Here is a 24,545-nt window from a genome sequence, read left to right as displayed (position 1 = left end):
GAAGAGGGACATCCATGGAAGAAGACGAGAGGGAGAGTAGATGAGGTGAACCATTAAACTTCGATTCCAGCCGGTGGGTGAGTGAGTGAAGGAGGTGAGTAATTATGGTGTGTGGTGATTGCTGGTGCAGGTGCTGGTAATCAGTATTCAGGTGATTGTTCACAGGTGTGGTGAGGGAGAACGGTGATTGGAGCAGCCCAGGGGTGTGACAGTTTGTAAATATGCTTGTTTGCTAATGCAACTATTTGTTTATACATTTGGAATCAAGTTTGTTTGCCTCCCCTCCCCCCTTTATTATTTTCTTGCTTTGTTGGGGGGTTCATGTATTTGCAACAGCAGTGTGTTTTATTAATATAGTAATAAATAGTGTTTATGTTTAGCTGGTGTCTCAACCCAAATCTGCTTTAACAAAGTTTTTTGATAAACCAGACAGCTCAAAATAAAACTGGAGAGGGAAGTATGATGTTGTGGGATAATTTGCCTTCTCAGCAGTACTAAGTAAAGACTTACTGCAAAAGCTAAACATTCACACAGTCATCTGGACAGACAGTGTAAAACTTCACTGTGATTCTGGTAAGCTCCCTTAATTTGATAGTCAATACAATATTGTTTTAATTAAATTTACATACTGTAGTCTCTTACAAATGTTTTATGTACGCATATGGTAATTACAATAAATTTCGCATGATTACATGAATCTATACCTAAACGTAACATACATTCTAACTCTAGCCATTGAATTAATACATAATTTACAATTATTATATGGTTAACTGAATAGAAACACTCCAACAAGGACACCTTAAAATTAAGTACAATACAAATTTATGATGTATTGTACCGATGGGTATTGTATGTCTAAAACTACTGATGGTTTTCCTATAGTAAACTGTTAATCATATCCAGGGCCAGACGGAATCTGCGGATGTTTTTTGCTATTTCTGCAGAGAATTTTGATCAAAATCTGTGAATTTCTGCAGAATTATTAACTAAAACCTTTCATTATTATTTCAGTTAATTAATAATTATAAAAAAATTGTACCTAATAATCAAGTGTCAGACTATTGTGAAACGGTTAGAAATGTTTATCTAGATTTTGCTTTTCTTCAATTAAATTAATAGCCTACATTTTTTATTTGTTGCATGTTTTGTGTTTGATATGTGATTGTGGGCCTGTTTTAAGATACATGTTTTGTTATTTGATCAGAAGTGGTCAGTGATTACATAGTGGTAGGTTTAAAATGTATTTATTTATGTCACATAAAACAAATACTTTGTGTGACAGATTATTACACAATTATTATATGGTAACAGCTAATGTTCCCCGTTCTTCTTCTTTTGTGTGAAGTCAGCAGTTTAGTCAGTGTTGAAAGGGTTGTGGTTTTCCTGCACAATTTCACTTCATTCTTCCTAATTTTCTTTTAGTTTTGTTTTTATGAATGCTAAAGTTTGTGTTTTTGTGTTAGATGAGCCCATTATACACTGCTGATATGCATTCACATGTTACTTGTGTGATAATGACTATACATATCAGTCACCAAATACAAATATTAGAATGCCTGCATTTTCAAATAATATATGGCTTGTTATTATAGTTGTGTTTATGTCTTTCAGGAGGTCCATAAGTAAAAGCAGACCATGAACAACAACGACTTCCTCACCATTTCCCCAACTTCATGGTCTAGGCCTACATATGAGCACGATTACCCCGCAGATGAAACACACCCTTTGTATAAAATCAGACACTCCATCTTCTGCATCACTGCTGTGTGTGTGGGGCTGCCGTGTCTGATTTGGGCCTTTTATTCTGTGCACCTTCAGAGAAAAGCAAGTGGTCGTATCTCAGCCTTCATCATCCTCCTCCTCCTAAATCACCTGCTGCAACTGCTCCTGTATTCATGCATAGTGCCACATCTACTTTCTTCAGGTTTTTATCATTCTCCTGGCATGATCCTATTACTGATTGTTTTTCTGAAGATCGCTGGCCTTCACCTGCAGGCGCTTGTAGCTCTGGAGGCGGCTCTGACTCTGAAATATCCAATGATTTCAGCTCGCCTATGCTCACGCCGCTGTTACATCATCATCATAGTTTTTATTCCTGTATTGTATGCATTGGGATTAATTTTTGGTGGTCCTGTTGCTGATCGTGTGTGTTTGGGTTTCAGTTTTCTGCTACCTGCATGTTTATTGGTTGCCACAGGTATAATCATCTACACACCCACGACTACCAGCACACCTGTCACTGATTCCAGATCAGGTGCAATGATATTTACTGTATCTTTGGTTACATTACTTGTGCTCTATTTACCAAGTGTGATCCTCAGCTCTGTGCTGATTTCAAATTTTCACGTATCAGAGTCTTGGTTCATAATGACGTTCTGTTTGTTGAGTTTGACAGTGATTTCCGAGCCTCTGCTGTGTGTGCTGGTCTGCAGACAGAATCTCAGTGCTCAGACAAAACAGACACGCATAGAGCTCAACTCTGAGCAGACATCAGTCTGAACTCAACACCTGGCAGGATCATTTCTCTATTTTTCAGCAAAAATATATAAATAACTGTTACAAACCCCTGATGTTAGTCTAGGGGATGGTGGGGTTTGACATTTAGGTGTAATTAAAATATATTTATACAAACAGTGAATAAGTGCAAAAGACAACCAAAATAATACCAAAATTGTGATTTTATTTATATTTCCCAAAAGTGAACAAAAACAACGAATAAATCCAAAATAAAGAAAATCAAGTAAGGCAAAAATATACTATTTACAATATTTACAACACTGAGACAAATACAAAGACGGGGAAAAACAGGAGAGCTGGCAGAAGGGAGGTGGGCGGCGCTAAAGAAACGAAGAGTAGAGTAGTCTTCCGAATGATCTATCTATCTATCTATCTATCTATCTATCTATCTATCTATCTATCTATCTATCTATCTATCTATCTATCTATCTATCTATCTATCCAAAAGTACAAGGGGTGGCGCTCACCCCTAACCTAATGTACTATACAGAAGAGTAGTCCGAAGTGTTGCAAAATGTATGTCACGTGACCTTCTTACCTGTCCGCTTCGTCCAAGCCTCGTAAACAATGTAAACGGAGAAATGGAGTAATATCCCTACTGAAAAAAACAGCTTAAACCAGCCTAGGCTGGTTAGCTGGTTTTAGCTGGTTGACCAGCCTGGTTTTAGAGGGGTTTTGGCCATTTCCAGGCTGGTTTCCAGCCATTTCCAGCCTGGTCTTAGCTGGTCAGGCTGGAAAATGACCAGCTAAAACCAGCTTAGCCAGGCTGGGAGCCCAGCCAAAACCAGCTATGTCCAGCTTAAACCAGGTTGGTCAAGCTGGTTTTAGCTGGATTTAGCTGGTCATTTTCCAGCCTAACCAGCTAAGACCAGGCTGGAAATGGCTGGAAACCAGCCTGGAAATGGCCAAAACCCCTCTCAACCAGGCTGGTCAACCAGCTAAAACCAGCTAACCAGCCTAGGCTGGTTTAAGCTGGATTTTTCAGCAGGAGTACGTGTAACGGACGGATAACGTGCACACAGAAATGGGCAACAACAAAATACACAGTTAGACGGGGTTTTTCTAAACGCAACGCCATAAACACAAACAAGCGGAACAAAACAAGAGAAGGAAGGGAAAAGAGGGGCAGGTGAGTGGTCTGGCGTGCGCTTTTATGGTGGGTGGTCTTTGCTTATTGGATGACACGTAGAAATGACGTAACCGGGGGAGAAATGACTGACAGCTGAATAGACCAATGAACGGAACCTGTGAATAATGAAAGCAGATATGGGAGAACAGAGTGAGAGAGAAACACAAACAGAGCACAAATAACACAAATATGTAACATAACACATAATCATTTTTCAGTAACACTTTACAATAACGGTACATGAATAATAATGTATTAATATGTAAACTAAACATTACTTCATTAGGAGTTAATGATGGGTTATTGTGTGCGCTTATCGTGACCTAACTTTAATTCCAACATGAGTCACATGAGTTCATGTGTGACAAATCGCTACTTTAATTACTTGTCGGTAAAAGTTGTTAATTAATGTATTAATTAACATTTAAGTTTAAGCTAAATGCAGCAAACATGATTTCATGAGCTGTTAATGTACAATTATGTCATGACTTTACTTGAATTGGGCACTCATGAACTCCTGTGTTTAAACTGTTCATGTTGATGTTGACAGAACACTTTTCAATTATTATTCAGTGTAAACGCACTAGACCAGGGGTCACCAATCTCGTTCCTGGAGTTCCGGTGCCCTGCAGGGTTTAGCTCCAACTTGCCTCAGCACATCTGCCAGGGTGTTTCAAGTATACCTTGTAAGACCTTGATTAGCTTAATCAGGTGTGATTGTTTATGGATGGAGCTAAAATCTAAGGTACCTGAGGGACTCTCAGAGCATGAGGATCTAAATTATCTGGTCTGATGAAAAAAAGAATTACGGAATCAGACTCAAACAAATTTGAAATAAATGTATTAAATTATTATTAAATGAGTTTTATTCTTCATTGTGCACAGTGGGTTTACAATTATGCGTTTATTTTTTCATATACAGCACTATATTTTTTTGTTGTTGTTGTTGAACGTACTGTATCAAAGCATGGATCCAGTAGCATATATAAAAACAATGAAGTCATAACTGTAAAATAAAATAATAACTTTGTGCATAATGGAGAATAATATTCTGAATAGCAAAGAGCTAGGCATTTGTCACAGTATGCCTGATTTTTTCTTCTGGAGAAAGTCTTATTTGTTTTATTTTAGCTAGAATAAAAGCAAAGTAAAAAAATAAAAGTGTTTATTTTTTATAAAAAAAAAAAAAAACATTTAACGTCAATATTATTAGCCCCCTTAAGCTATTTTTTTATTCTTTTGTGTTAGGGCTCAGCTGCAGGCGGACCCTCAATGTGTATATAAGATTGCTCTTCCCTCCCTTGTGTCAGAATAAAATCATCATCTTTTTCCAAGCTTGGACGGTCTTGATGCAGACACTCACTGGTGATACAAAATACTAGAGTGAAGGGACCCGAGGAAAAAACGGATTTTCCTACAGAATGTAACACCATAAATGCACAAAGTGGCACTAATGCTTTTGCTATTTAAACAACTGTTAAAAAAAAAAAAAGGTGCGCCAGGTGTATGATAGGGCCTGAAGTCAGAGACGGTTTTGCAGCAAAATGTAATTTCTGCATATTAACTAAAATGGCTGAATATATCACTTTGCTTAGAAATTACAACTGAATTTACAGTTGCCAGGTTCAAGAAAATGTTCAAGCCTAATAACTCAAAACCTCATCAAATGAAAAGCAGAAACTGATTTTTCAAAAGAGCCCAATCATCTGGGATATCAACGATTAAAATGTTGATTTGACACAAAAGAAGAAGTCAGCTGTCACCTGAGGTGATCACGTGCTGCTGCTTTTAGTATGGCAATAAATGTCACATTTCAAGAGTTCACACTTAGCTGATGATTAATTATAAGCTTGTTTGGCATGCTGTCCCGGGAGAGAGCCCTGAGCTCATAAGATCCTCGAGCCCGGGGCTCCCTCCCATTGCAAGGCGAGAGGGAAGTTTGAGCTCAGGTAGATCTCGAGAACTCCCCCGCTGTAATAACCAATGAACAGCCAGTGATTGCTCTTGTCTATAGTGCCAGTTTGGATTAGTCAATTAACTTATGTTGCATGTTTTTTGGACGGTCGGAGGAAACCGGGGAACCCGGGGGAAACCCACGTGAGCACGGGGAGAAAATGCAAACTCCGCACAGAAATGTCTGCTGGTTTGGTAAAGTCTAGAACCAGAGACATTCTTGCTGTGAGGCAACAGTGCTAAGCACTGGGCCACCGTGTCACCCATCTAGGAAGAAGGAGGAGTAGGGGTGGATGGGGGGATTCTTCAAAACGAAGATAGCGGTGGTGTGTAACCCAGGGTATTTGTAGTAGCTTAGGAGTCGTCTGATTGGTGCATTGAGAATTGGATAATGCGGATCCAGCCGCTAGCAATCATAAGCACGTGATCCTCTCGAAATTAGTTTATAACTAAACTTCACTTAAACTCACATTGGTAACATTTAACACTGAGTAAAGCACATAATCTGTTCCTGAGGTGATAACTGCTGTAGTAGTATGCTGTTGTTTTTCTGTAACATTGAGGAAAATAAAATAAATATTTTATTTTAGACATTTTTTTTTTATTATTTATATTATTTATTTTTTTCCAAGTTTAAGACATTTCTAGTTTCGTCTGAAATGCATCCCACACCACCTACTGAAGTGCTTTAAGCAATCGTGCTTTGATCGAGAAGGGATTTGGCAGGTTTGTCAAAAGGTTAGTTAGGCCAGCATACTGACTCTAAGCGACTTCGGGTAATCAATGAACCATTAACTGAAAATAAGGATTTATTAGGTTAATCCATCTAAATTAGACAAAATCACAACCTATAAGGTGATCGGTGTGAATTGGATAAATCTAAATTTTAATTATTACTATTTGGAGTCCGATTTAGAAATTTGGAGTTTGGATTTAGAAACCAATTAAAATAAATTAACAAATAAAAATATTTTTTTCACATGTGCTAAAAAGACTTACACACATTTAACCTTCACCCATGATGTTAGTTCTGTCATTGAACTAATAGATTGACATTTCCACTGATGTGGTTTAATTGACTGAGTCGCAGCTCTGATCTTCGTTTTCAAACTGTCTGCTAATTATTTTATTTTGAAGATCTGAGGTGACCACCTGCAACTGCTTAAGTATGGCAATAAATGTCACGTAAAATAGTATTTAAACTCACATTGGTAGCATTTAACACTGAGTAAAGCACATAATCTGTACCTGAGTACAGAAGGTAGTAGTATGCTATTGTTTTTCTGTAACATTGAAGAAAATCGAAATTTTTTTGTAATTTTTTAAGACATTTCCAGTTTCGTCTGAAAAGCAATTCCACACCACCTACTGAAGTGCTTTGAGCGATTGTGCTTTGAGAAGATCGAGAAGGTTTGTCAAAAGGTTAGTTTCATCATGCAAATTCAGGATAGATTAGACACTTCTGTAATACCTTTGACGGCCAAAGAATTTGAGAACATGCCTAAAGCCAAATACATCCACAGTCAGGTTTATTTGACAGTCCAAGTTATTTGTTTGACATTGAAAAAAAATGTGAACAAAATAGCTTCACACAATGTAGGGTGAGGTATATTATGAACAGACTTTCTTCCTGGTTCACTTTTCAAACCATGTCTACATTATTTCTTACCAATACTGTATATTGGCAACATGTTAGTTCTTTACAAACGACCACACTTTTGTAATGCTGGTATTCAAAATAAAGGCATCCTCAAATAAGACTCCATCAGTATGCATATCTCTGGTACAGATGGGCCTTTAGAAATGCACGTTGACTAACTAAATCCGATGACTAACCGCGGTTAGCCGCAGTACTCAGATAAATTCTCTGACTCGGGAAATACATTCCCATTAGGAGGCAGCCGAGCTTCATTCTCAGTAGTAGCCAGTTCTGAAGGTAGCTGTTTTTCCATGGAAGGTGGAGGTGTTTTCTACATGTTTTTTTCATATTTGCTACAATACAATACAATGCTGCACATGGGATAATTGTGTTTATTGCTTTCTTTTAGGAGAAATAGATTCATTTTAGACACAGTATATTGCAGACACACCACAGCCATGGCTCTAATGTTACATTTTTGACTGTAGGCCATAGAAAACTTTTCACAAAACTCAGTTAAATGTTGTTTGATTAGGCTAGTTATCAATAAACTGTTAGTGCCTAAATAAATGGTATGGATGTAAATGAATTTAATATAGTTTAAATTAATTAAGAAAATATAATTTAATAGCCTATTAAATTATAACCCCCCCCCCCCCCCCTTGTTTTTTTTTTTTTTTTTCCTTTTTAAATATTTTCAAAATAATGTTTAACAGAGCAAGGACATTTTCACAGTATCACAGTTTCACATTTTTTCTTCTGGAGTAAGTCTTGTTTGTTTTATTTCAGCAAGAATAAAAGCAGATTTTATTTTTTTAAAGCCATTTTAAGGTTAAAATTATTAGCCCCTTTAAGCTATATATATTTTTTGATAGACTACAGCAGGGGTTTTCAAAATTTTTGGACATATTGGACTTCATAAATATAGGCTATGTATTGAACACCTGAAATGTATTCTCAGCAACCCATAAAAACATTTAACGGAATTTATACAAATAAAACCATTAATAATAATAATAATAATAATATATATTAATCTTATATTAATAATATAATAAACCTGCACTAAATGTGCTTGTGAAATATTTTTTTACTCAAGTAAGAATACTATTAAACTGCTAAAATAATAAAAATTTTAGTAAATAATACTAATAATAGGTAAAAGTTCAAAGTACTTTTTAAACAGAACTAGTTAGTTACTTTTTGGAAATTTTTTTAAGTGTAAACCTGTGTGAATGGTTTAATTGCTTAAATCCCAAAGCTACATGTATAGGAATTTGCACTAACAAAGGAAGTATGGTAGATTTTTCATTTAATAACAATTAATCTTTGTCAATAGCACTGGCAAAACTACCACATACTCTATAAGGCCATAGAGACACTTTTTGTCCATTTTTTAAACAATATTTTCAAGCTTTGAAAGGTTTAATTAAAGTATATGATGAAAACCTTTACATTTAGCCTTTTATTTACATATTTTTCACTATTTTTCTTTACAAAATGGCAAATTTGTTTCCTAAATAGCTGTACATCACATGGAGATTTTATTTTACACTTAATCCTAAACTAAAATAAGACAAGTACACTGTCAGTAATAAAATAATAAAATAAATGACTTTGAGGTATTTGAAATATGACAACAGTACATTTATCAAAGCAGTGTTTTAAGAGCCTTATTGTTTATGTTGATAATTAAACAATAAGTAACAACAGATTGCGTTGACCTGTAATGCTTTAAGACAAATCACAATGCAGATATTATATAAATCACATAAATACCTCATAACATTTCTAGCATGATTCTTTTATCGTAAAGAAATAAAAAAGTTCCACCTTTGCTAAAAGTTTCACTTCACTATATACAGCCAAATAAGAAGTTCGTTAGCATTGTCATCGGTCATGCATTGATCTAATTCTAAATACTTGATAGTTTTTGACTAGATTAGTCAGTGAGCAAAGATAAATAATGTCTACTTTAATAGCGAAGAGATTGCGATTGTATACAGTCTGAGCACAGACGCGATGATGAGAGGACTTGCAGTTCATTTGAAAAAGCCTATTTAAGAGCTCACATATCAGTTTCGCGATTAGCGTACATGACTGCGCTCTCATGTTAAAATAAAGCACTAGGGACATTTGCAGAAATGAGTAATTGAACAACACCTGCATTCCCGCGCCAACATTCAGACTGTATTTAGAAGAGTGGCAGGTCAGAAGCGAGTCAACTCGCTGTCGGAGAAAAGACAGCAAAATGTGTGTATAGATCATCGAAATGGCAGGAAATATGTCCGCTAAATACATGCGAAAAGCATTATTCCAACAAAACATTTGTTTTTAAGTGAAGTTTCATAAACTAATTTCGAGAGGAGCACGTGATATGATTGACTGCAGCTGGCCACTCATCTACATTCACTAGTTAGCCAATCAGATTAACCCCAACTCACTATAAGTAGCCTAGCTAGAACTACTCTCTTATCTTCGTTTTCCGAAGAAACCCCCCATCCACCCCTTCTCCTCCTTTCTTCCTTTACCACAGGGAGCTCTCGAGAACCACCTGATCTTGTACTCCCCTCACATGCTCTATGGACCAGGCGGGAGCCCTGGGCTCAACTATCTCCGAGCTCAGGGTTCTCTCTCGGGACAGCATGCCAAACCTGCTAACAGTTGTCAAACAATATCTAAAAGTGAACTCTTGAAGTTGTTTTTTTTGTCTCTGCAACACAGAAAGGCAATTGCACCGCCCTTACGTTTCACGCAAAACTAGACAAGGTCGACTGTGATTAGCCACTTTTCACATCAGTCAAATCACCGCTTTGGAATCAATTCTTAAGCTTCGGAAACAGTTTATGACACAATGCACTAAAATAAACATTCTAAGCACAGCGCTGTGATCGTACGCGTCAGGGAACAGCCAATGCTGATCACATCGATGTTATAGTACGCATCAAAGGATTAAAAATGTTAATTGTTTATTTCATTATTCAGCGATTCCACCACGTACCACTAGGCGGAATTACCACAGTTTGAGAACCACTGGGCTACACGAATCGGAAACATTTCCATTCAATAAATGTGCAAATAATATGTGATGCTCAAATGCGCTTAACATAATACACACACTTATTAATGATTCCTACTTGTCTAGGCAAAATCTATTATGTAATGGGGAAAAAAGAAGTTCATCAGACGCTACGTTCATGAATGATAGTGTCAAAACATTATGCCATGCGCTTTACAAGCTACGCCACTCGCACTGCTGCTGGCTGCTCTCTTTAGCTTTGCTGTCTCTGTCGATCAAACGGGTGGAAATCTAGCTCATTCCAATGACAAACTTGCAAATAACACTGTTTTTTCTCCGGTCTACCTCCGATAGGAGCACCTTCATTTTACATTATGTTCAAAGTTTCTCTTTTTGCTTGCTTTTGCTATTACTTTTTCATTTGGTTTTGCCAAAGTAGAGTCATTACCATATTTATTAGGGGGAGGAGGCAGGGAGGAGTTTTGAGCTCGTGCACGTGCGCTCAGTTTCACGTTAAAGCTGTGGTCACACTGGGCTTTGTGTGTGCGAAATTCTGTCGTGCAGCACTGCGAAAAGGGGCGGGATTAAACAAGATTAGACATTAAAAAAAGCGAGCGATTGCTCCATGTTTTAAATTTCTGTCCAGAGAGGTCATGTTTTGATCCTCGATTGGTCTCACGCAGTCAAGTGATGCGATTTCGCAGTCAGAGTTCACCAAGCTTGAACTTTGTACTGCAGCAACATGCGAAACTTAACGCATGACCTTGCGTTTCCGGTCTGACGCCTTCGCGTGAGTATGAATGGAAGTCTATGGGGAGAAAAGCCCAGTGTGACCGCAGTTTAATTCGGATGTACAAAGAGAATATGCGTGGGATTCTGCGTACGCAGTGTTTCATACATCTGAATTTTTACTGCGCACCACATTTACAGCTTTGTCCCTACGCAATGTTTTAGTATAAATTCAACGCAAGTCTTCATACATGAGACCCCTGTTGATTTCTGAAAATCACTGACTTGGAATGATATAATCTAATATTACTTAAAGTAATTAGCTTACAGTTATATCCTCTATCTAAGAACCTGGGGCCTCATGTACGAAGACTTGCGTTGAATTCATACTAAAACATTGCGTAAGGACAAAGCTGTAAATGTGCGTACGCAGTAAAAAATTCAGATGTATAAAGCATGGCAAACGCGGAATCCCACGCATATTCTCTTTGTACATCCGAATTAACGTGAAACTCAGCGCAACATGCATGAAAGCAAAACCCCTCCCTGCCTTCTCCCCTTAATAAATATGGTAATGACTCCACTTTGGCCAAAGCAAATGAAAAACCAATGGCAAAAGCAAGCAAAAAGAGAAACTTTGAACAGAATGTGAATTGAAGGTGCTCCTTTCTGTGATAGACCGGAGATAAACGGTGTTATTTGCAAGTTTGTCCTCCAGAATTAATAGCAAAAGAAAAAAAATAGAGCGGGAGAGTTTAGCTGACGCGGTTTACGCAGTGCGGTCTGAACATCGCACTGTGAAGAAATTAAAAAAGAAATAGTGTGATGTAAAGGTGTAAAATTTTGTAGTGTACGGTTTGATTGACAGATAATATAACTAAAGAGAGTGGATAGCGTGAGTGGCGTAGCTCGTAAAGCGTAGGCAGCATGTTTTGACACTATCAATCATGAACTCGGTTCGAATCTAGCGTCTGATGAATTTCTTCCTTTTCCCCCTCTACATATCAGATTTTGCCTACTCTTCATCACGAGGAAGACAAGTAGGACTCATTAATAAGTGTGTGTATTGTGTTAAGCGCATGTGAGCATCACATATTATTTGCACATTTATTGAATGGAAATGTTTCTGATTCACGTATGCAATTCATCTTCAGATGGCGCCTTTATAGCAATGTGCGTGCAGTCGTTCGCTCCGATTACACTGGGAAAACCGGCGATCACTGCAAATTGCACCTTATATACGTGCTAGACATGCGGATGATCCTGTCCCATACAGCTGCCATTGCACGGCTCAAAGACACTTTGTAGTATGCAATTGAACATAATCGCCTCTAGGAGTCGCCAATGGAAATAAAACAAACACACACAAGAAATGCACGTACGCCAGACATGAAGTTGGCGTAGACCAACGCACATTCTCACGTTCATTTCATCATTAGTAAATCCAAACGTGAGCGTGAAATCTGGCGTACGCAAAGTTTTTGTGCGTACGCAGCGTTGATACATGAGGCCCCAGAACTGGCGAGGATGTGTCCGTGAGCAGATGAAACTGGCCAGCATACTGACTCTAAGCGACTTCGGGTAATCAATGAACCATTAACTGAAAATAAGGATTTATTAGGTTAATCCATCTAAATTAGACAAAATCACAACCTATAAGGTGATCAGTGTGAATTGGATAAATCAAAATTTTAATTATTACTATTTGGAGTCCGATTTAGAAATTTGAAGTTCGGATTTAGAAACCAATTAAAATAAATTAACAAATAAAAATATTTCTTTTCACATGTGCTAAAAAGACTTACACACATTTAACCTTCACCCATGATGTTAGTTCTGTCATTGAACTAATAGATTGACATTTCCACTGATGTGGTTTAATTGACTGAGTCACAGCTCTGATCTTCGTTTTCAAACTGTCTGCTAATTATTTTATTTTGAAGATCTGAGGTGACCACCTGCAGCTGCTTAAGTATGGCAATAAATGTCACGTAAAATGGTATTTAAACTCACATTGGTAGCATTTAACACTGAGTAAAGCACATAATCTGTACCTGAGTACAGAAGGTAGTAGTATGCTATTGTTTTTCTGTAACATTGAAGAAAATCGAAATTTTTTTGTAATTTTTTAAGACATTTCCAGTTTCGTCTGAAAAGCAATTCCACACCACCTACTGAAGTGCTTTGAGTGATTGTGCTTTGAGAAGATCGAGAAGGTTTGTCAAAAGGTTAGTTTCATCATGCAAATTCAGGATAGATTAGACACTTCTGTAATACCTTTGACGGCCAAAGAATTTGAGAACATGCCTAAAGCCAAATACATCCACAGTCAGGTTTATTTGACAGTCCAAGTTATTTGTTTGACATTGAAAAAAATGTGAACAAAATAGCTTCACAGAATGTAGGGTGAGGTATATTATGAACAGACTTTTTTCCTGGTTCACTTTTCAAACCATGTCTACATTATTTCTTACCAATATATTGGCAACATGTTAGTTCTTTACAAACAACCACACTTTTGTAATGCTCGTATTCAAAATAAAGGCATCCTCAAATAAGACTCCATCAGTATGCATATCTCTGGTAGATGTGAAGGTTTAAAAACATGTATACCGCTGTTTTTGGATATTATACACTTGTAATGGCTAAATATGTTATAATACTGTAATTACAAGGAAATGTACTCATTGAGTTCAACACGCCTAAATAATTATACTTGTTAATGAAAGAAATGTATTTAAAGCATGTTTCCACTCAGAGTCTCTTGGTGCCCTAGGTAAAAATCACTCCAGCCTGCATGCATCGCCCTTATATAAATTATAATCTGGCCACATTTTGATACTGGTGCAAGAAACTTTAATAATGATCATGAGAAAACATATACTGATACCTAAAACTATATTTAAGAGTTTACACCTAGATAATACTTGATGATGTTAGCAGGTTTGGCATGCTGTCTTGGGAAAGAACCCTGAACTTGGAGATAGATGAGCCCAAGGCTGCTGCCTGGTCAATTAGCATGTAAGGGGGTACGAGATCAGGTAGTTCTTGAAAGCTCCCCCAATTCGTTCAGCCTATTTCTTGATTAACAATGACAGCTCTATACGAATAGACCGCCAACCACACCAGTGCATACTCGCGTAAAGAAGCTCAGTACTAGTGCTTGTGACTGTTACTATTATTTATTTCACTTATGTCTCATGTCTTTGGACTGTGGGAGGAAACCAGGAGCCTCCAGGGGAAACCCAGGCGAACATAGAACATGTAAACTCCGCAGCAATTTTAGCCACTAAGCCATCGTGTTACCTGATCCTGGATTAAACTAGAAAAAAGGAGGAGGGAGAAGGGGTTGACTCCAGGGGAGTCAGTTTGCTCGAGGAACACTCCTGGATATGATAGAGCTGGGAGGGTGGCAGCGCTTTTCCACATTTTTTATGTTACAGCCTTATTCCAAAATGGATTCAATTCATTTATTTTCTCAAAATTCCAAAAAAAAAAGAAGCGATGTGATGCAATGAGTGTCCAGAAGGGGGCTGTAGCCAGGTGGAGAATCCCCAGGAGCAGACCTGATAAAGAAAAGAAGAAGAGTTTGTTACGTGATGCTAAGTTGCACTAGCTGCGTCCCAAATGGCACACTATACACTATGCACTCATGCATTATGTACTAATGCACTTACACACTCAACAGCATAGTATATGTATGTTGTGTCATCCCAAATGGAACACTAATGTTTTTTACTAAGCGGAAATTCAAACCAATTCCCTGATGACGTTTGTCAGTTGCCAAATTAGAGAAATAATGACCAAAGTACCACAAAACACCTGCCATAAGTATAACCGCATTCCCCATCGGGAGGCGGTATAAATTTCCCAGAAAACACCAGCCACAACTAGTCTAGTTGCTGGGAATGAGCTTTTTACAGTGTCTACTATAATGTTAATGTTGTTTTTGGTGTTAAGATAGATGAATATGACCACTGTGTAAATGCGCAGTATAATTACAATGTTATTGCCACATTATATCATTATGATAACATAATATATGCCTTCAGTGATCTCCTGAAGATAAAAACCAAAAAAGAACACAACCTGGAAAAACTACAGCAGTTGCGATCGTCTGATCTCATATGAAGCAAGAGATTGCGATGACATGTGCAGGTGCTGTAGTGCTGTTCCATTTCTTAGAGGTAAATTTTGGGGAGGGGAACAAAAAGGGAAGGGGTAGGGGTACAAAAATAGAATTTTTGATTGGGCCCATATACAGATGTCACTACTTCAGAAAGGTCGGTTTACCACCACTCGTAACGCCGCCGCGGAGGTACCTACGTGTGCCAGCAGCTTTTGGTCTCTGGGTGGTGCTTCAACCATAGACTTTAGCTTTGCCTTTTCACAATTTGCATGTGTACTGTACATTATGTGATGTGTTCAATTAAAATATTATTTTGATTGTTTGTTTTAGTTTTCTTAGTAATAAACATGATTTTACACTATGCTGTATGTTTTAGAAAAGATACAATACATGGTGAGAAGTATAGTCCTAGGCTGCAAAAATTAAGCAAATGTAAGAATTAAGTTGTTAAGCCTTTATAGTGCCCTATTAAATGAATGGGATGAAAAGAATGTTTTGATTTCTTTGACCATCATGGCGATGTTATTACCCTTAAATCTTAAATGTGCGCACACTGCAAGATATGAAAACCGCGACACAGCACACGCTACAAAATAATATTAAGGTCATCAAGCTGATGGACCACATCACCTGATTGCAGTATAACTTGCTTTATCTATAATTATTATTTAATATAGGCTAGGTTACAAATATTTGACAATCTGCCACTACATGCAAAACACTCTCATGCACTCAAAATAGGTTTCCATTTGCATAGCTATTAGTGGCAGTTATGAATTAAATAAATAGGCCTATCCGCAAGCAAAGTGTTGCATATTATTCATCGTCCGTTCATGTTTCTCTGTCCATTTTCTTTTTCTTTTAAAAAAGTGCTTGTTTAAAAGAGCACATCCTCTTATAGCCTGGCTATTTCACTTTACGGGACTGAATGTTTTTTATACTGTATGCTATTCTATCCCCTATCCTAAACATAGCCAACATAAAATATAAATATTTTAGGTTTCTAAAAGCACTTTTTTTAATGTTTAGGCATTGTTTATTGGCAACACATCTGGGTCATAAATACCACACAACGCAGCTAATTAATAATATATTTTAATATAATATATATATATATATATATATATATATATATATATATATATATATATATATATATATATATATATATATATATATATATAATATGCTTTAATATAATATATAAATAATAAATCATTTAAACTCATTATAAATGAGCTTATATATATTTACATATTTGTTAAAACTGATGCAATTCTCTACGTCTGTTCAATACAGCACAATACAGCTGCGCAGAGAGTGAGTCACCTGACATTAAGCGAGTGGTGCGAGCAGTCGAAAACATTTGGACATGTTTGTAGAAAAGGCCTTTTGTACAATGCACTGATATCGTTAATAGAGATGCAATGATTAGCCGATTTCACTATTAACCCTGCTTTTATTCATTAGCGGCTTCTCAATGCCGCATTTCTGTTGCACGGAAAAAAAGCTGCTGCAACTAAACAAAGTTATGCCAATACGCACGCACATTAGATTAACTAGCAGCAAGCCGTTTTCAAACTTTTTCATTTATTTTTAAGTCCAAAGACAGAAATCGACTATTGTTTTTTTTTTATTATTATTTTGTGCTGTATTTGATTACTGAGCAGCAATAAACAAGACTTTAAAATATAAGCAGTTTTCTTGTTATTTTCTAAACACTTTAGTGGTGTTTTAAATGTAATTAATGCAAATTAATGGTGATAACTGTGAAAAAGTAGTTAACGTTTGCATAACCCTTGGTTAATCTTATCCACCCACAACCCATCGATAAATATGCAGGCAATTTTTGATTACCTGACCCGCAGATTAAAGGCAGCACATGTGGATATAGCCTAACCGAGAAATGGGGTTTAAGTATTTGTTCTTTTCACAACTGTAATGTCAAAATGAAAGCAAATATTCTTAAGGGTTCTGCGTTTGGTCAATTTTATCTTAAATTTAATCATATTAATAATAATGAGAATAATAAATCATTATATTAATTATAGTGTAGACTACTGTGGGACTATGCAGTGTCCAACTAAACATTTTTATCAGGCTACATATCCCGTAACTGATAAACTAATGTGAAAATTACTGGCAGTTGCGTCTCTGCTAAAATTAATTTAATGGCAAATTTCTTCAGTTTTTTCCTTTTAGAGCTCAAGAGAGTTGTATTTAAAGAATTAGTTAACCAAAACATGTAATGAATTAGGCTGCTCGTCTTCAGTTTCCCCTGTGTGAGTTGAGTGCGCCTCCGCCGCTATATATGGGCGCACCTGACCTGACGCGGGGATGAGCTCTCTGGACTATAGGCCTAATCTCACAATTTTCATAATTTAATTGTTATTTCATATTATAAAACATCTAAATGTGTGTTCTGAAGGTTGGAATGACGGGAGTGTTAGTAATTAGGGCAGAAAGAATTTTCAGTTTTGAACAATCCTTTATGGACACTTTTTTTCATAATTTTAAAGGTAAAAATAAAGATTTACGTTAAGGCTATCATAAGTGAGGTTTTTTGAGCTACAAGTCAAAACAAAATCGATATGCTAACTGCATTTTAGCTGTTAAAATAGGCTTACAATATATTTTTTGGTGTTTAATTTTGCATAAGCAAATAGCAGTATAGACGAAATTACATATTTTAGATTAATTAGCTCTAACTTTTGACAGCTTTTTCTTCCGTTTACGCGGTCATGCGCACATTATATTTCACACTCATATGCAAGGTGACTGAAATTGAAATTAAAATACAAAAGATACTGAGCCATTACTACAAGTAAAGAAACAAAACAAAACAACAATTATACTTTAAAGGAGAACATTGACGTTTTGAAAAAAAAAAACTGAACTAAAACTAAATTATTAAAAATAAACTTGCGAAACTTAATTTAAGTCCTTCTGCAAAATTATTATAATTTTTTTTTTGTGATCTGCTTGAGGTAGATCAATTTATTTTTATGCTTTTGATGAAGCAGCATTCAACTTAAGCTCTTTAGACCATGCGCCGGACTTTTCCTCAGTGTTTCGCTGCTATGTCTTTAAATAAATAATTATTTTATTCATTTATTTTTCATTATTCGTTTATTATTATGTACAATAACTGAGACATAAAATGAGATAGTAAAATATAATCAACAACGAAAATGTCAATAAAAACGTAAATGAAAAAACTTATTTCTTAGTCCTATCAAAATAGCAAACACTGAACATCTCTCTATATTTAGGCTATAAGACTGCTTTATTTATTTATTTAGGCCTACTTATTTGTACTGAATGTTTGTGCTTTCATTTTATTTTAGTCTTTTATATCTTCAATTTATTCATTCATTCATTTTCTTATCGGCTTAGTCCCTTTATTAATTTGGGGTCATTCACACTCATACACTACGGACAATTTTTAGTCCCAATTCACCTGTACCGCATGTCTTCGGACTGTGGGGGAAACTGGACCACCCGGAGGAAACCCACGCGAATGCAGGGAGAACATGCAAACTCCACACAGAAACACCAACTGACCGAGCCAAGGCTCGAATCAGCGACCTTCTTGCTGTGAGGCGACAGCACTACCTACTGCTCCACTGTGCGCCTTATACAATTCAACTTTCCAAAATGTATCCACATTGCACTTAACAAGTTTACAATGATAATAAAGTGTGTTAACAAATTTTTCATAATTAATGAAGGAACTATAATGCTTTGTTTTATCGTTTCATCTTCATTTACAAGTACAGTAGCATATTTACAGCTGCTGTATAGGCTATTTCTGTCCTTTCGCATCCCATCCCTTTGTGCCTCCTGGCGGCTATTCATAAACTGCGGTCATACAATAAAAAAATATTCTTACCCATTTAGAGCACGGCAGTACAAGCCAGGGCGGGAATGGCCACATTAAACTCTCACCTACTATATACAGTTGAAGTCAGAATTATTATCCCCCCTTTGACTTTTTTCCTTTTTTAAAAAGTTCCAAAATGATGTTTAACAGAGCAAAGAAATTTTTACAGTATGTCTGATAATGTTTTTTCTTCTGGAGAAAGTCTTATTTGTTTTATTTCGGCTAAAACAAAAGCAGTTTTTAATTTTTTAAAAGCCATTTTAGGGACAAAATGATTAGCCCCTTTAAGCTATTTCTTTTTTCGATAGTCTACAGAACAAACCATTGTTATACAATGACTTGCCTAATTACCCTAACCTGCCTAGTTAACCTAATTAACCTTGTTAAGCCTTTAAATGTCACTTTAAGCTGTATAGAAGTGTCTTAAAAAATATCTAGTCAAATATTATTTACTGTCATCATGTCAAAGATAAAATAAATCAGTTATTAGAAATGAGTTATTAAAACTATTATGTTTAGAAATGTGTTGGAAAAAAAATCTGCTCTGTTAAACAGAAATTAGAGAAAAAAATAAACAGGGGGGCTAATAATTCTGACTTCAACTGTGTGTGTATATATATATATATATATATATATATATAGTTCCTTACTTCAAACTGAAAAGAAACTCCACAGCAGCTGAAAACACTGACAGATCCTGTCATAACGCATTTAGCTTCATAACAGAATGTCATGAAGTTTGCCTAATATATGATGAATAAAAGAGAAGTAGTGCTGCTGTAGAGCTAATTAAACTGCCCTATTGCCTGGGAATAGTAAACTGCATATAACTGAGTTACATGTAAATGAATGAGTTTCCTTGACTATATTCATACCGAAGTACATGCAGAGAAGTCAACATTTTATGTTTAGTCGTCATATTCTCATCTCCTTAAAGACAAAATAATTAAAACATGAAACTGTTCTTGGATGTTACAAACCAGCCCCGGTCTCTTTTTTTCTTACTAGAGTATGACTTTCTACTGCACGTAGTATGTAGTCATCTTTCATCCCTGTAAATATGACAGTGAAATTACTTTTCTTATCCTAATGGTACTTACAACCAATTCACAAATCTAAAGCCCCAAAGTACTCTCATTTACAATACCCAGTTGACAGATCACTACAAGCCATGCATTAATGATGATGAAAAAAATAATACCAATAATAGAGATGGAGTAATAGACTGAAATAATTATATCAGCTTGATTGTCTCCTTTGTGTTGTAGAGTAGTTCAATCGATCTAATGTATTATCTTCAATCTAAAGACCAAACCATTCTTCCATGAATGTGAAACCATCTTCTGAATGTGTGTTGACTGGGTTTAACAACTTAAAGAACTGAAAGAATGCAAGGTAGACGTGTTGCAACAATAAAGAGCTAAAACAGGTGTGTATGCCGAACATATAGAATTCCTAGTCAAGAACTATAAATAACACAGCTAGAAAATTTAATCTGCAAGGAAAGAGGTCTGTCAAAACAGAAAATATATTAGCTTTCTTTGGAATGTATTTTTCTGTGTGGGTGGTGGGAGGATTCATGCACTTTTTTTAGTATAAAAACACCACTTACCTTGTACCTGTACCACTTACCAAAAAAAGGTAGGTCCGTTTCATCCAGCATTTTTGTAATCATTGTCAGATGTGTGAGATTTTCCAAGCATCCTAATTTGTTCTGCTTTTCTAGTACATTTTAGGAGAACCTGTTGCACACATTTTTTGTGTAAACCTACTGAAGATGGCTGATAGCACAAGTAAGTAGTAACTTATTCATCTTACAGATGCTAAAGTAATGACCGCTAATGAAGAAATATTGTTTAGTCTATACAAATATAAAATAGTTGTTGTTGTTTCTTACCAGTGGCTGTGTCCCAGTGGAGCCCTTCCTTTGTAGAAGAGCTTCTCCCTGCGGCTGAAAAGACAGCCCTTCTGTACCAGCTCTCTTACCTGTGCCTGGCCAACTTCCCCAACCTGGAGAGGACCATCAGGAGTCGGGCTGTGGAAACTCAGCTTCTCTTTAGTTCCTCTGATGCAACCATGTTGAAAGTACTGTTTCAGATTTTCTTTTGATTTGAGTATTTTCATTTTTGAGAGTATAACAGAATAACAGAAAGTGGTTTGTTTTGCATTACGTCCTTGAAGTGTCTACACATCTACACAACATGACTGATCTTGTGTCTCGTTTTTCTTGCAGTGTATTTTGACCAGTGACAACCTGGTTCAGTCGCTGTTTCCCATGTTGACAACAGCTGTGGAGAAAAATAAGCCACGTTTGGCCGTCAAATACCTGGAAAAGGCACGAGCCTGGATCACAGACATCATCAAAGATGTGGACAGGATTGTAGAAAAGTAAATTACGAAAACATTTTCAAAATACGCAAAATAATTAAATTGATCCTCTACAGGCAACTGCTACAGTCATCTGAAAAAAAATACGTTGTTATCTGAATAAACAAAAAGACTTTCTTACACAACATTGTGATTATATGTAGTTTCACTGCAACCTTTTTTATTCGTTCTCTTTAGGTATGATTTACACAACAAAGATATATCATCGGCCACCAGTGATGTTGTCACTGAAAAATCAAATACAGACAAGGACATTGCAAAAAAAGATCAAGAGCTGACGGCGACTGAAACCACTCTGAATCAACAGAAGTCTGAGCTCCAAAACGTCAATGCAGAGATCGATCAAATTGAGAAAAAAATAAACGACAAAAGTCAAGAGATTCAAGACTTTGCCAAATCCATGAGCCAAACCAGCAAAGGCCTTGGCATCTTCGCTGCAATTGTGCCATTTGTTGGGCTACTCGTCAAAAGCATATATGATTCTGTAAATGATCCTAAAAATATTGCAAAAATGAAGGCTCTTGAAGCTGAGTTGAATAATCTGATTGGTGATAAAACTGCTGCGAAACAAAAGCAGTGGCAGCTCCAGCTCAGGATCATTGACTGGCAGATGAAGGTTGCCACAGCCAGTTTTGACCGGAGTGAGTCCTTTTACCCTTCTCTCTTTCATGTCTAAAGTAAACCTGTATGACAAGCCATGTGCCAAATTTAAGGCTAGCTGAAGATGAGGAGGGACTTGTTCAAATATGTTTGTTTTTCCCCTCTGCAGCTTCTATACCCGACCCCATCCATCTAGATGAGGTGCAGAGTAGCTTGACAAAAATTCAATCAATTATGATTCAGCTCAAAAACTTTTGGGAGAAAGTTGCTCAAATGCTTATCTACCTGGAACAAAAGACCTTTGTTGGAGAAGACCTTATTGATGACCTTGAGGATCTAAAAGATGAGTTTCTTAAATCAATCAGTGCAGCCAAAGGGGTAAATACTGTTAAAACATATCTGTAAGATATACTGAAATGTTTCCTACTCTTATTAAATCGTCTAATAATGTATTTTGCAATTGTGTTAATGTCACAGGCTTGGACCAGTTTTGGTGCAGGCTGTCAGAAAGCTTCTGTCATCTTTAAGCTCCAAACCAAAGATTCCTACAAGTTTCTGGAGGTCAGTCCGTCCTCTCTCTCCAAGGAGGAATGGCAACAAATGTACGAAGAGGTCAAGGCAAAACTGGGGAAAATAGACCCACCACCAAGCCTGCAATCCTCAGATAAACCTGCTATTTGTCAGGAATCTGCAGAGCACTAACATACACAAGCATATATCATCTCCTCTGTGTGTGCTCTTTAGAAGCTTTTACAGCAAAATTGCTGTTAAATGCATAAAGAAATGGATGGAAAAACATCCAGTGAATAAATTTTGGAAACATTACTATTGACTTTTGGTTTTACTTCAAGTAATTGAACATGTCTTTATTACTACTATAAATTTATATTTCAGCGGTAAATATATTGTCACTACACAAAACGCAAACAAACACAAGTAAGATTACTAAATAATTATGTAAATGACCTAATAAGCAGCCTCACTTTATTGTGAAAAGTTAATGATCATGAGTCTACAGATGTGGCTACTGAGAATGCGCGTTTCTTCACGCGCAGTGCTGCAATTTGTCACGCGCAGTCACACGTAGTACTGCAGCTGCAAAGGCCACCTTTTTATAAAAAAAAAAAAACATTTTACACCAGATGGTGCAAAGAACAACCGCTTTTCCATTGACTTACAGTTGTTGATAGTTTTTGTCACATTTAAAAGGTGTGTTTGTCCATGAAACATGCACATTTAGATGCATGTATTTGTGTATTGGAGACCGGGCAAAAGAGCACTCGATTCAGCTCCATCGATGCCTTGAGCAGCTGGGTTTCTTTCTTTCTTTCTTTATTTATTTATTTTGGAGATAACGAATACATACTTGTATTCACATATGAGTACAACAGAAAGGCATAAAACTTTATAACTTACGTGTCCACTTTCGTAGGCTCAACACAATTTCATAGATCTAGATAAAATAGTCTAAGCCAGAGTTTCCCAACCCTGTTCCTGAAGGCACACCAACAGTACACATTTTCATTCTCTCCCTAATCAAACACACCTGAAACAACTCATCAGAACATTGGAAGAGACTCCACAACCTGAAGTTAATGGGTCAGATGAGGGAGACATCCAAAACATGAACTGTTGGTGTGCCTCCAGGAACAGGGTTGGGAAACACTGGTCTAAGCTATATTGAAATAATTTAAAGATATACAAATATCAGATATAATAAAAACATTGAAAAAAAAACAATATAAAACAAGCAAAAGCTATAATAATTTAGGAATATACAGTATAATATAATTGAATTAAACCGTTTTAAGCCATTTTTAACTTTACAAAGGCCTATCTGATCAAATCATACAAACAGAGCTTTTTTTTTTTTACAAACATTTTATGAAAAACTGCAGGTAAAAATGTGTTCTATATCCTCAAACAAGTGTTTATGTTTTTATATAAAATTTTAAAATGAATATAATCATCACGAGAAAGTAATCAAATTGTTTGTTACAACATTAAAATCCATCCCTACAATGGTGAAACAAATGATGATGGAGAAGTCAAAAAGAGTGAATTTTGCGTGTGGGAAAACGTACAGCAAGCTGACAGGTAAAATGATGAGGTCAATCGCTGCATGGCTGGCGGAATATGAACAAACAATTCAATTCAATTCACCTTTATTTGTATAGAGCTTTAGAATGTAGATTGTGTCAAAGCAGCTTCACATAAAAGGTCATAGTAAATAGGAACAGTGTAGTTCAGTTTGTAGTGTTTAAGTTCAGTTCAGTTTAGCTCAGTTCAGTCACTACTGAGGGTCCAAATACTGAAGAGCAAATCCAACGATGCGCAGCTCTACAGATCCCGAACCATGCAAGCCAGTGGTGACAGCGACGAGGAAAAAACTTCACCAATTGTCTTCCTTTATAATTGTTCTGACACGCGGCTGTGCTGATTAAGTAAATCTGAAGTGAATTGCTGTACTTCATTACACACATGCTCTGTTTTAAAGCATTTTAAACTTGTGAAACTCACTCTTGATCACGTTTGATGAAGATTGATGATCCTAGC

The 24,545-nt window shown here is 36.4% G+C and overlaps 1 protein-coding gene across 1 annotated transcript; it reads left to right on the top strand.

Moving 5' to 3' along the window:
* Positions 1-552: 552 nt before the first annotated feature.
* On the top strand, positions 553-22,814 carry LOC130217721 (uncharacterized). The gene is made up of 7 exons (XM_056449902.1): positions 553-573; positions 20,728-20,794; positions 20,902-21,086; positions 21,235-21,389; positions 21,567-22,030; positions 22,159-22,367; positions 22,467-22,814. Exons 2-7 carry the CDS (start codon positions 20,779-20,781, stop codon positions 22,689-22,691), a joined length of 1,254 nt encoding a protein of 417 aa, XP_056305877.1. The 5' UTR covers positions 553-573; positions 20,728-20,778; the 3' UTR covers positions 22,692-22,814.
* Positions 22,815-24,545: the final 1,731 nt, after the last annotated feature.

The sequence above is a fragment of the Danio aesculapii genome, chromosome 23 (assembly GCF_903798145.1).
Source record: "Danio aesculapii chromosome 23, fDanAes4.1, whole genome shotgun sequence".
NCBI classification, from domain to species: Eukaryota; Metazoa; Chordata; class Actinopteri; order Cypriniformes; family Danionidae; genus Danio; species Danio aesculapii.
Note: the sequence above shows the minus strand (reverse complement) of the source record. Positions and strands in the feature narration are given on the sequence as shown.